The sequence below is a fragment of the Ascaphus truei genome, chromosome 16 (assembly GCF_040206685.1).
Source record: "Ascaphus truei isolate aAscTru1 chromosome 16, aAscTru1.hap1, whole genome shotgun sequence".
Lineage (NCBI taxonomy): Eukaryota > Metazoa > Chordata > Amphibia > Anura > Ascaphidae > Ascaphus > Ascaphus truei.
This window is the reverse complement of record NC_134498.1, coordinates 48,647,075-48,661,173: the sequence shown is the minus strand read 5'-3', so window position 1 is coordinate 48,661,173 and position 14,099 is coordinate 48,647,075. Positions and strand designations below refer to the sequence as shown.

Below are 14,099 nucleotides of genomic sequence, written 5' to 3'. Positions count from 1 at the left end.
GGAATAATGCAGGGTCTTTCCTTTAGTGCAGGGGGGCTCAACTCCAATCCCCAAGGGTCCCCAACAGGTCAGATTTTCAGGATGTCCCTGCTTCAGCACAGGTGGCTCAATTAGTCCCGGTTTCAGCACAGGTGGCTCAAATCAGAGGCTCAACCTTTGTTTGACCTGCTGCTTGAGCCCCCTGCGCTGAAGCTGGTATCCTGTGAACCTGACCTGTTGGGGGGGGGGGGGGGGGCTTGAAAACTGGAGTTGAGCAGCCCTGTTTTAGTGCAAATAAAATATGCAACTTAAAGCTGCAATCTGCACTGCTCGCAAGGCCCAGGGGGGGGGGGGGGGGGCCTCAGAGCTGATCCGAAGACCCTAACCCTCCGTTCCTAAGCTACGAGACATTTGGACACAATTGCTGCGGGGGTTAGCCTCGCCTCCGGCGCTCAATAGAAGCCACAGTCTTATTGGGAGAGGACATGGTGGTTTTCTATTGGTGAAGGGAAGGGGGTTTGTTGTTTAAATGTAAAAGGCTTCCTTAAAATGGACCCATAGAACTCTCCATGCCAGAGGTACCAGCTACACATGGCTTTACAAATGGGTTCTGAAAAGGAGACTTGCTTTGTAAAAAATAACCCAAACAAAATAACCCAAACAAAATAACCCAAACAAAAAAAGCAAACATGTTGTTCCCAGGGGTGCAGTTACTGGCATTACGTTCCGGTTTTTAAAGAAGATTTAAACTGCTGCCCAATAGGAAGGCCCAACCGATGCCGTTTCTATCCAGAAACCATGTCACAATTACACTTCCGACATCCATGTATAACCACACCTCTGAGGTGAATTCTTAGCCTAGTCCTGTACCAAACACCCCGTCAGTGGAATGTCAGAGAAGTCATTTTCTGGGGCCCAGAGCGGCAATTCTCAAAGATCCATCACTGGCAGGACATATGGGATAGCATTATACACAGTGTATATTTAAGCATACTGTATACACAAGCTGTCCTGTGAATACACGGTCATGTAAAAAATAATAATATACATATTTACTATAAAATCCCAATCTTGCCCCCCCCCCCCCCTCTTCTCTACTGATGCAGTGTTGACAATTTTGCAGATAACCGGTTTTCCCCAGGAACACGCCTAAGTATCCTGCACACGTTTTAATGAGATCTAAAGCCGACATCTAGGATTTCTGCATTGCGGATTCCCCACGGGTGAAACATGAATAAATATAATGCCGGGTAGTATTGCATTTCATTCATAATCAAGTGAGGATTTATTCTCATCAGCAAAATCTGCCTCGATTTGAAATGCAGCAATTGTGCGAGCGAAGTGGATTAGGCAGAGAGGCCGGGAGTCTGTGTTATATGCAGCGCGGTTTCTGGATTGAGAGTCAAAAGGTATACCACTGCCTGCTTTAGGCAAAAGTACTAGGAAAACAGTGTGCGAGTGTATATATTAGACACATTTGTTTTAATAGGCCGGAGAAGTTTGTATTAACCATTTATCGGTCTTTGGTTTCCAGCCGGGTATAACTTGCCAGTAGGCATGTTTGCCGTTCCTTGGCTCTGGGTGCCCCCCTGCTTAGCCGCGGGTGCAAAGTTCTAAAAGCCACGTTGGTTGTGGAGGAGAGGGGATACACTGAGGGCCACAGCATCCTGGGTTTGGATCAGCATGGCTCAGTTATTCATTACAAACGTAGCGTAGTCCTTTAACCCAAGGGGGTTCTCAACTCCAGTCCTCAAGACCCCCCCCCCACCCAAAAGGTCGGGTCTTAAAGGTTATCCCTGACCCGGCCTTATTATTGCACACAATATAAAATATATCAATTATTAACTCCTTAACTGCCAGACAACCCCCCTCTAGCACCAAACAACCTTTGTATCAGAGTGGGGTTGCAATTGGCACCAAAGTGGTTAAACAACCTCTGTTTTTACACGGAACTGGTGCTGCAACGACGGATAAATATTTAAAGCGCGCCTGGTGAGGGGCGAGCAGACGCTTCTCCTGCCCGAGGCCGCTGCATAATCGCGCTTCTCCAATAATACAATGTGCAACTTGTTCGCTTAGCACACTGACAAGGGGCAAATCAATATTTCCACATCGTGCTACACTGGTGCAGACGGAGAGCTGCTGGGACCACTGGGGATTACGCCCTACATGCAAATCACTGCGTGAGAATGGGAACTAACGCAACATCGATATGTCATTAAAGTCACTAAGAACACAGAGAGGGAATGGCTCAGGGCGGGGTGTGGGGCACGGACGGCCAACTCCTGTCTTCAAAGGCCACCAACAGGCCAGGTTTTGGGGATCTCCCAGCGTCAGCACAGAGGCCGTGTCTTCGATATCCCCAATACCTGGCCTGTTGGTGGCCCTTGAAGACTGGAGTTGGCCACTCCTGTCCTAGGGACATGTTTTAGGGGTTAAATCTGTGTGATTGACACCGATTGAGCCACTAGTGCTGAAGCAGGAGTATCCTGATAACCTGACCTGTTGGTGGCCCTTGAGGACAGGAGTTGCCAGCCCCTGATGCGTTGTGGTGGAGGAATCGGGGGGGGAGGGGTCGAAACGGAATTCTGGGATCAGTGCAGCGCTTCATTGCATGGACATACTGCAATCTATAGCAATACCGACTCCACATTGAATGCATCACTAGACAGCACTACTGTCGTTCACTCCGGGTATTACTTCTCAATGCCCCCTCCAGCCTGGTCCAAACACAGAGGAGAACAGAGGAGAACCTTCTGCAAGGAAGGGCAGCATGAGAGGGTAACCCCAGACCAGGCAAGGGGGGTGAAGATGAGAAAATATTTGCACCAGGTTAATTTCCCATAGCCATTTTTTTAACCCGGAGATAAAACCAACACCACACAGATTAGCAGTTTAATTGTGTATCTCCGCACAGGCCCAAATGGAACGGGTGACAGTAGAAGTGTACAAGATTACACATCCAGGGTGGCTGCAAAGAAATGTGACAGATACAGAGTTTGTAATAATTCTTGCAAGTGTATCCTGGAAAGGTTTGCAGCAAAATACTGCAACCTGAAGTTTAGGGTGGGATTAAGTGTCCCCATCTAATCTCTGCTTTATTGCTCTACTTGCAAGCAGGACAGGAAGGGAGTATTGTGATTAAACTTAATTAGTGAGGTTAAGCAGAACTGAAAGGGAGAGGTTACTCATTGTAGTGAAAACCAAAAGGACAAGTTTATATATTATAAAATAAAAATAAATAAAAACACTTTCAAATTGGTTAAGGCAGAAATCGCCTAGATTTAACCCATAAATACATACTACCCTCGTTAGTTCTCGTCAGGCCTGTGTAGGATTACTCCATGTAAGAGGCAGCGGAATAGAGGTATTAGCTATGATTATCAACATTTCCAAAAGCGTTGCGCCAGAGATAACAATAAAAACCGGACTTGTGGGGTCACATCCCCCACAGGAGGGCACTTTGTTCAGGCCCCCCCCCCCCCCCCCCCCAGTGGACATGATTAATGGTTATATGGAGAAAGGCCAGAGGCCCACTTACCTTTGCACATGCTAAAAGCCCAAGGGATATGGCAACCCTCGCTCGTAAATCAGGCCTGTCTTTGGGCCACACATAGGCAAACATGGCTCTTAATATTTTCCTGGAATCCACTTCTTTCAACTGTTAGAGAGACGAGGGAAAAGCTTGCTGCATAATCATCGTTTGAGATTAAAAAAAAAATTTTTTTAAATAATAATTATGTACCACTTTTTTTATTGCTTTATAGAACTGTTGTAACCATAAAAACATTGAAGTTAACATTAAAGTTAAATGTGGCATTACATTATGATAATGTTTTCAATGTCGGGATGATATGCCATGATCAGTGAATATCGATACGTGAAGATAATAAAATAATAACAATAAATACTTGTCACATGTACTGTATAAGACATTGTAAAGACAGTTGCACAGTTGCACAGTTGCGCAGTTGCGCACACGCACACACACACACACACAATAAAACCATTAGATCTTATGGAGGACTTGTTGGCCATTTTGTTCTATCCCTCAGAACATAAAAATGACGAGCAAACATCTCTGGAGCATTGCATCATAAGAAAATTTAAAGCCACAGTATCCGCAGATAAAGGTTTACTGAAAAAGAGGGACGATTTTATGGAAATCTCGAGAGTGTCTCATCAGTGTGAGGCTGGGTGCTGGGCCTGCAACGCAAAGCTGGCAGGTGGGTATAACCAGACATTAAGTTAAGTCTTGCGACCTTGGGTATGAGCACAGAACTAAATCAGCAGAAAACAGTTCAAAATCATCCAGAAGAGGTTACATAGCCAAGTGCTCTCTTTGTATTGCAAGTCTATGTTGCAGAGTGGGACTGCAGCAAGAATCAGACAGACAATCTCACATAACGCGGTTCTTAGTTCACCGTAATCTTGCAAAGCGACTCAAATTAAAAGCAGCATTCCCCCCCCCACCCCCATAAAAATATAGGACTTTAACTCCATGTTTCGTATCTGCTCGTGTGTTAAAAATGGTGATATGCCTAATCTTCAGCTTGAGGTTAGTTACCTTTAGGCTGCACTGGGGCGTCTTGGGGAAAGCTCCATTTTAACCTCCCGGAGGACACTTAATATTCCAAACGCATGTCTCCTGAACAGAGCAGCAGATGGTTTCAATAAAAAAACAGGGTTGGGAAGGGCAAGAAGAGATCTATTACAGGGAGTTCATTTTTGTTATAACGCTGGTCACAAACGTCTATTTAAAACGGGCAGGAAATTAGTTGTACAGAATGTTACACACTGCCAACACACTGATAGCTTGCAAATCTGGGCCATTAGTGATTAAATGTGCCTGCTCAGTACATCCACAATGACGATATTCTGTGCCAAAGCCTTCAAAAGGAGAATGAAAGTATCAGAAATGTCCGGACACCCGGAGAAATGCCCCGCAGAGGAGAAAGATATTCTTCAATCTGGGTGCTGCAGAGATCCCCTCCCTAGATCACAAAAAGGACAGATCCTACTGGTTTGCACCGACGTGTTTCCTCGCCGCCGGTGGCTAATGATCGGTAATAAAAACAGGTTCCCGCCTGTAAAAGATAATCTGCAATATACCCTGGAATTCCTCCAGTGCCGACCGCGCAGCCATCTCCCGGCTGAGAGCAAGGAAATCGTTCTAGCTTGCTTAATTGCGCATAAAATGTCACCACTTCATTTAGCAGCGCCGGCTCTGAAGTTGTGTAATCGGGCATTATGAGTCCATTAAACTATACAGCACAAGACTATATTTAAAGGCTAAACGTGTGTCGTAGAGGTTCCCAGTTCAGTTCTCCAAAACGCAGCCCCTTTTAAAGGAGAAGTACCTCCTAGAGTAGGAAGGGCCAATTCTAGTCCTCAAGGGCCACCAACAGGTCAGGTTTCAAGAATAATATCCCTGCTTCAGCACAGGCGGCTCAATCAGTCCCTGCTTCAGCACAGATGGCTTAGTCTCTGCTTCAGCATCAGAAGCTCAGTCTTCGAGTTGGGATATCCCCAATACCTGTCCTGTTGGTGGCCCTTGAGGGCTGGAGTTGGCTACCCCTGTCCTAAGGGGTTAAATCTGGGTGATTTACAACATTTTTCTTCTTTTAACATGACCCCCAAAAAATGTGAGCTGAGATTTGGGAGGGTTTGATTTCCTTTGGCTGCCATCTTTTGTCTGATGCAAGAGTTTGCACAGACAAAACCCCTTTTCCGGCTCTCTGTTTAGGACAGGATGGGGTACTGGTAACGTAAACGCCTTCCTGCCAAACATTCCCCCACTGAGAGGCCACAAAGGTCTCCTGTAAGCATGGCTACATTGGTAACTGGGTAAAAGAACACCGGTTTCCCCCACCTCCCCATTTATATATTTTCCAATAATGGCGTCAGCACGACGCCCTGTCCGATTGCCATTCATGTACAGAACCGCGATGCGCAGCACGTAACGCAGACTGTGCAGCAACGTGGCGTCTTGCTGCTCAAACTTAGACCTCAGATATAGTGCGGGCGTCGCGCGCGCTGGGGTGATCTATGGACTTTCATTTTCGCACGACGGGGAGCCATTGCTTTGACATCACCAGGCAGGGTTCGCCCCGATTGGTTGAAACGCCCACGTGACGCAGCAGTCGCGCGAAAAATCAAGAAATGACAGCTCAAAATGCTGTCACGCTTAATCGCGCGCACTATGGCCGGCCTCAGAGGTGCTGCATGTTGTTCGCGTCTCGCGCACTATGGCCGGACGCATAGAGATGCTGCATGTTTGCGTCGCGCGCACTATGGCCGGCCTCATAGAGGTGCTGCACGTTGTTCGTGTCGCGCACACTATGGCCGGCCTCATAGAGGTGCTGCATGTTGTTCGTGTCGCGCACACTGTGGCCGGCCTCATAGAGGTTCTGCATGTTGTTCGTGTCGCGCGCACTATGGCCGGCCTCATAGAGGTGCTGCATGTTGTTCGCGTCGCGCGCACTATGGCCGGCCTCATAGAGGTTCTGCATGTTGTTCGTGTCGCGCGCACTATGGCCGGCCTCATAGAGGTGCTGCATGTTGTTCGCGTCGCGCGCACTATGGCCGGCCTCATAGAGGTTCTGCATGTCATTTGCGTCGCGCGCACAGATTTGGAAAGCTGCTCAACAGACCTTTAATTAAACCAAAGTGAAAACAGTAGACAACGTGTTTGCATAGCAGGGCTGGGCAACGCCAGTCCTCAAGGGCCACCAACAGGTCAGGTTTGCAGGTTACGCCTGCATCAGCACACATGGTGCAGTCGAAGACAGAGTCATCTGTGCTGAAGCAGGGATATCATGAAAACCTGACCGGTTAGTGGCTCGAGGACAAGAGTTGCCCACACCCCTGGTGTATAGTGATGCCGAGTCTCAATACACTGCAGTTAGATCCTTTTCGAACTGTGTTCCCAGCAACTGAAATGCTTTCACTGTACAGTACTGTATGTGACCACTAGGGGAACGCAGCATCTCAATGACTAAACTTGCACCGCTACGAAGGCCGAGTCCCCTGCAGCACGCGCCACACACCACAGCGCAGCCCTCTATGGGGCAGGCCCCAGTGGCCGCGTGTGTGTGGGCGCGCAAAGCGCTGCGACGCGTGCGCTGGCAGGGAAGACAAGAATTTTGTCTTCCCGTGCTGCAACGCGGTCACGTGGCCGCGCGCAGCCAATGGCAGGGCAGATATGCCCCGTCATGGCTACGCCCCCTAGATCACCCCTACAGACCTCCGATCACGGCTGCAGTCTCAGCACGCGGCGCCATGCGCGCCTGCAGCCGGGAGGACTGCGGCCGTAGCCTTACTAGCATCTTATTGTGGAAAACCTGGACACAAAATGTCCATCACCATCTGATAACCCCTAATCGCTGCGTGAATCTGCGACAAGTGAACCATAATACCGGTAACGCAAACAATATCATGCACCCCTCCTACCGCCTCACTAAACAACCGACATTAGCACAGATATTCGCATTATGTGGATTTCCTTTAGTAAAATCTCGAGTATAAAGAAGGAGAAAAGTCTTCAAATAAATAAATAAATAAATAAAATCAGCGCGTGTCCGTTTTTTTCCCAGCGCTCAAACTATACAATTTATTTATTTCATTGCAAAAGCCTCAATCCAATTCCTGCGACAAGAAATGGCAGCCATATTAAAAGTGGGCAAAAGCGTGTTAATTTTCAGGAAGCCACCTGCAACTGAGTATTTGCATACAAAAGCAAAAAAAAAATGTGTTTTCTGATACGGGATGTACAAATGTTTAATATATATATTTTTAATAATAAATAAAAAAATTAAATTAAAAAAAAAAAGACCAGAGGAAGAACGAAAAAGAAAAAAATGACAGTGAAAAATAACGTATGTATGCGCATCTGTACCTGGGATGAGAAAGTGCAGAGGAAACCAGTGACAGCATCACAAGTACAAATCCATCTCATTGCAACATAAAGAGGGAGGATTTGCATAAATAGCTTTTTTGTATTTCAAGCACTGTTGTTAGCAGGTCTTTGAGAAACACAGGGAGTTGGAAGTGGAAGGGATGCTGTGATGGTATAAAGGCAGCTGGTGCGGAGAGAGTGCCTATAATTATACATTGCTATTGGCTGGTCAGGGCTGCGATTAGGAATGGAATACTGAGACAAAAGATTGTGTGTGTGAGAAAAGTATTGCTGTTTACATTGTGTAGGTTTTAGGAAAACCCTTTACTGCGGAGACCTGCAGAGAGAGAGTCCGGTGTGCAAGGCTTTGTTCAGGGATCTGCACGGTGGGAAGGAAAGAGAAGGCAAGATGGCAAGGTACAAAGACTGGTGTATCCAGATACCTAAAAAACAGCCATCCAGAAGCAATGTGTCCCAGAACGTGTAGTGTCGGACCGGAGAGGAACCAGTGCTCCAAACTCCTTTCAGATTACCTTACGATAATACTAGGATAAGAACAATCGCTTCAGTTAAAACATTAGCCCATCCAAACCACCCGGCCTACACATGCCAGCGTACGCCAAGCTGATTTTGGGACAGATTTAGGAAGCAGTCTTCTGACGCTTGGAGACACCTTGCTGCCCATTCAAGTCAATGCGCTGTAATGTGCGTTCTCATGTGGCAGAGGACAACTTAGTAAATAAGGGGCTTTGAGGCGTATAGTCTTTAGGTGATTCAGCACATATAGAATCGTCTCTTTCCACTTTAAAGCTGCAGACCCAGCAATATCCTACGTGTATGTGTGTGTGTTATTTTTTTTAAAAATAAATCAGTTCTGTACCATGAGAAAATACCTGTAGCATTTTTTAAAACAACTCTGAATTACATTTTTAATGTATTATAATGTAACCCCGGTTACCATGGTGACTCATAGCCGAAGATAAGGTAGGCGAAGCTGCAGAGGCCTCACGCAGTCCCCCCCCAGCACTTAATTTAAGTGCCTTGGGGGATGCGCGCGGGACCTCTGTAGCCACCCCACCCCCCACTTTGCGCACCGCTGGCTTATACAACACAGGCTGGTAATAACTACATATTAATCTAGGATCATGCCGAGATGTGATTAGCGCTGGGATATAAAATAATAATAATACTGCTTGTAGACCAATCACAACAGTTTCGTCATCAGCATTTTCATAAAAAAGTTAAATGATGTCCCCCGCTCGGCTGGAGTGTTCTGGATGGTGCATAATGGCGGAATAAGGGTTGGGCTGGCCCGGGGCGCCAACCAGAAAAGGGCGACGCACTTCGCCTCTAGACTTTTCACAACGGCCGCTCCGACCCCATCTTTAAATGTTAGAGTCCTGCGCACCCGCAACAATGTCAAGGGACATTTAAAGATGGCGCATGAGTGTGACCCAGAGCAGCAGCAGCAGCAGCAGCAGCAGCAGCAAGGGACATTAACGGGGGCGCTCAGCCACGCAGGACAGAGCGCCGCCGCTCCGTAAATGTCCCGTGTGGCCGAGCGCCCTCATCAATGTCTCTTGCTGCTGCTGCTGCCACGTCGGGTCCCCAGCACACCGATGCGCCATTTTTAAATGTCAGTGTAACGGTAGGGGTAAATATGGCTGATGTTAATAAATGTTTAGTCCTGCATCACCCCGACCTGCCAGTAATACAGTTGTATTATATTAGGTTGTATATGTATATCTGCATTGTAAGTCTAGTTCCAGCAGTTCGGGGACCAGGGGTTAATGTGCTTGCAGGAGAAATGTTGCAGAAGCTGCCTGCGCCTTTCCCTGTAACAGTTTGTGTTGCTAACGTAATGTTGCAGTTGTACCCACCAATCAGAAAAAAATTAATTATGTTTTTTTTTTTTTTCTTCCCTCCCACATTATTCTAATTAAGTCACAAGCCTCCCCTGCTCGTCTTAAAATCTTCTTACATCACAGAGCTGCAGAAAACGGCATGACGCACATGGGCAATGCGCACGTTGGCGTTTGGGCCCATCTTTGAAGTACACCCAATAGGTTAACATTTATTCACTGAACACATACTGAAGTTGCAGTCATTTGTATACACTGTAGTTTCGGGCAGTTTGAGTGAGCTTACACATTGAGCCCTCTTAAAGCTGCAGTTCAGGCAATATCCTGCATGTGTGGTTTTTTTTAATAAATCAGTTCTGTAATAAGAAAAAATACTTTTTAGCATTTTCTGTTTAAAAAAAAAAAACAACAACTTTGAAAGACCAATTTTCTTGTATTCTATTTTAACAAGCATGCTTGTTCCTATAGCAACGATTTACATTCCCCATATTTAAAGATGTCGCCGAACTTTGCCGATCAATAGACGGAGAACGAATTAACCGGCAGCTATGCAGTTTTTTGGGGTAAGTAGAGATTGCCCACATGAAAGTATTAAAGTTAAAAAAAAAACTAAAAAAAAAAAAAAAAACGGGAGCCTGAACTGCAGCTTTAATACATGCACGGAAATGAATTGGTGCGGAGCCTGCACTGCAGCTTTAATACATGCACGGAAATGAATTGGTGCGAGGTTCTTACCCCTTGCTTCGGGTCCGAGTGAAGTCCCGCTCCTGCATTTCCATGCCAACCCGTCCTGGTGTGAGATGCTGGCCATCCCGAGAGCACCTGCATCAGAAACAGACAGCTCTAATGACGATGGGGCACATGCAAGGTGTAGGACCACGCAGCGGGACGCGGTTATAACACAGCACAAGACACAGAAAAGCAGTATCACTGCTCCAAACAACTAGCAATTTAAATGTGACACAGACCCTGCTGTCTCTGCCATGCCTTACGTTTATTCATGGTCTTGAAATAAGTGCCATGTTCAAGAGCGTTAACAGATTCTGAACTATTTCCACTTAGTTCAATCTTTTGGACAAAACATATCAAGCCTGCACCCATGTTAAGGTGTCTCCCTACCAGCAGGTCCTACACTACCTTAGTTATATTGCGCCCCTTTGTATTTCCTCCCCTGCATAGAGAGAAGAGGAAGCAAAACAATAATACAGCCATGGGATGCGTGCCATATATGCAGTGCCTAAGGGGTTAATATGTAGTGACACGGTGCTGTGTGTGAGCTACAGAGCAGTTACCCCTGGTTAAGAGACTAGAGCTGCCCTAATAAATACAGTGCAACATCTTAAAATAATTAAGTGCAAGATGTATATACAACAAAAGACAAAAAGGCCCAGTGCTACATCTAACTGGACATATATTTTAAGCCTGTAACCACTTTTTATTTGCTATACGGTGGAGGTTTCGTGTTGCCCTTTTCCCCCATCATTACTTAAAATGTGATGAGAGATAGAGATAATATATATCCATCCCATGGTTAATGTGGCAGCAAAGGTTATCGCGCCTTTCTCCTGGGGGAAGAAATCTCTCAATGACTATTGCTTTTACATGCGTGTGCTTGGACCTGTTGAATAAATAAGGGGTGGGATGGGGGAGCTTAAACTAAGAGGGGCCACCGACCTCCCAAACTATTTACAAATCACAAATACAACCTTGGCAAACTCAAAACACAAATTCACAGTGATATATATTTATTTCATTGTGCCAACCGGAATATTTTTTTTTAATATAGACATACAGTATTATTTCAATATTACAATACGGGTTCTTTGTTTCAGCTGACAGCAGAGAGGAATTATGCACTCATTTCTCATTGCATATTAAAAAAAAAGACATTATGCAAAAGGATGCAAAATATGCAGCACAAATTGGGGAATGCTCTGGGGGTACTCGGTCTCTTTTCTTGGTACCAGCATTGAATGAAGCCATTAGTACCTTTGCAGCATCTAACAAGTGCCTTGAATGGTCTATCCCCAGAATGTGCCTGGCAGCCTGCCTTGGGAGAGTGTGGAGAACCTGAGGAAGAAGAAAGGTCACAATATAAAAAGTATATTAGCTGTTCAAAAGCCACTTTCTCTCCCTTTGCTTTCATGCATGGTCGTACCCTAGAGGCAAACAACACAGAGTGCGGAGCTGAAACAGAGCCAAAAGAACACAGGCAGCAGGTGTAAAGCAAATTAAAAACAAACATTAAAATGCAAAATGACAAAAGGGCTTTTATGCCATTACTGCTTTCTGTCCCCAGACACTTCCATCCTTTATACCTTAAAATCCCTATTCATTCCCCAGAACTCCTCTGCCTTATGTTACTCCTATTATAATCTGCAAAGGTACAACAGTGACATGCGACTGGGAACGCAGAGAGATGCATTTACACTACATCCCACATTTCAGTTCTTAGCAGAGGGAAATGAGGACGCACCGCCACGTTTTTCTATTATGTTTTAATAGAAACGTAGAAATAGACGGCAGATAAGAAGCACTTGGAACAGGCTCCTCTCTATTGTGAAAACTCAGACCTTAGTGGATCATGTGGTTTCTCATCCATTTATATAGCAGGGCCACCAACAGGTCAGGTTTTCAGGATATCCCTGCTTCAGCACAGGTGTCTCAGTCTTTGACAGCCACCTGTGCTGAAGCACGGATAAACCTGACCTGTTGGTGCCCTTGAGGAATGAAGTTGGCCGCTCCTGCTAAATAGAATACCCTTGTATCTAGCCCAAACAGTTATGAACAGGCTTATTGCATTGGCCTGTACCACCTCTGCTGGGAATCTTTTCCATGTATCCACCTCCCTTTCTTTGAAGAATTAATTACGTGTAATCATGATACCCTGGGATTGGTGCATTGCAAATTTTAATTTGATATTTATAGACAAAAATATTTGTATTATTAGGCTACCAAATTTGCTTTAGTCTGTTGAGACGTGACATCCTCTATTTGTAAACAGTTACATACCGCTGAACCCCGTTATAACGCGGTCCTTGGGGCCCACAACCCCGAGACCGCGTTATAACCGAGATCGCGGACAGCTGCAGAAAGGAGAGCATGTGGGCTCCTATGAAGTGAGGAGAGAGATCTAGATGCCGGTAAGTCCTCACGTGGCAAAATGGAGGTTTTAAAAATCGGGATCCATGCTCAGACCGCGTTATAAGCGGATTCGTGTTGTTGCGGATCACGCTATAACGGGGTTGAGCTGTATTTATGGACATGTAAAGCAGTGCCATGTCTTGTTTATACTATGGACATTTCAGAAGTCACTATAAACCCATTGCTTATTTTTCTCTGCCTTCTGTTTTGTACAAATTAATAACATGCAAGGTTTTTGTTTTTTAACTTTTGTTTCAGTGAGGCCAGAACATGGTGATGTGAAAGAGAAGTTTCAGAAGTGGAACTGACACAGGAGGTGTGCACAGGCTTTCAACAATCATTGTTATCACGGAGGAACACCCAGAAAACAGACAAATACCATCTCTCCCCCCCACCCCCCTCGTGTGTGGGACCTTACATCATGCTGCTGCATCATGTAAACACAGCTTGGACACAGATAAAATATATATATATATTTTTTTATAGGGAAGGGTCATCGTATGAGAAACTTTCTTACTTCATATTAATGTGAAAGTTCCAATGCTAGTTTGTGTCGGCTGTAAATGATCTTGTAGGATTAGTGTTTACACAGCAGCCAGTGGGTGACAGGATTCTCACATAGAACAACATTTACCAATTACAGAAATATATTTAAAAGATTAAACGTGGGAGGTGGGAGGGGGAAAAAAAAGCTGAATGAACCAAGTGTGTGTACATTATTATTCATTTTCTTTTGGCTGCTTCTCATGTAATTTCTCCCATGCGCTGCCTCCTCTTTCTGGTTGGCTGTGTATCATGGAAGGGGTGTAAATTAAAATCAGATGATTTTATCATTGAGGTGGAGCAAATAAGAATAACAATCACACACAGCACTGACACCCCACTGAAAAGTGACTGTAACTAAGGGGACTAACTTAGGCTAAGGCCCCGCTCCCTCAGTCAGCACGCCCGCACTGCAGACAGGCGGCGCGCTGACAGGCATAGACCGCGATATGCGGTGTGTAGGGAGCCGGAGTGGGAGGGGAGGCGTGGTTTGAGCGGAGGGACCCGCTACTCCCCCCCCTCCCTCCATGGGCTCGAACTGCAGGAGGGAGCTGCAAGGTAAGACACACACACACCTTGTGTAGGAAGCTGTCTGACAGCTCCTGCCCCCGCCGCTGATAGGCTCATCAGCGCATCACGTGACGCGTCACTGCTCGGGATCACAATTTTCTTGC

General features: G+C 45.9%; 1 protein-coding gene across 2 annotated transcripts in view; it reads right to left on the bottom strand.

Annotated features, from left to right (window-relative positions):
* The window catches only part of ABCB7 (ATP binding cassette subfamily B member 7), a 43,378-nt gene that overhangs the window by 25,854 nt on the left and 3,425 nt on the right, over positions 1-14,099 (bottom strand). For both annotated transcript variants that reach the window (XM_075573504.1, XM_075573503.1), the window contains exons 2-4: positions 11,728-11,808; positions 10,474-10,560; positions 3,521-3,640 (exon numbers count right to left, since the gene is read on the bottom strand). In XM_075573504.1, the coding sequence (XP_075429619.1) occupies positions 3,521-3,640; positions 10,474-10,560; positions 11,728-11,808 (288 nt within the window). The remainder of the gene's footprint in view (positions 1-3,520; positions 3,641-10,473; positions 10,561-11,727; positions 11,809-14,099) is intronic.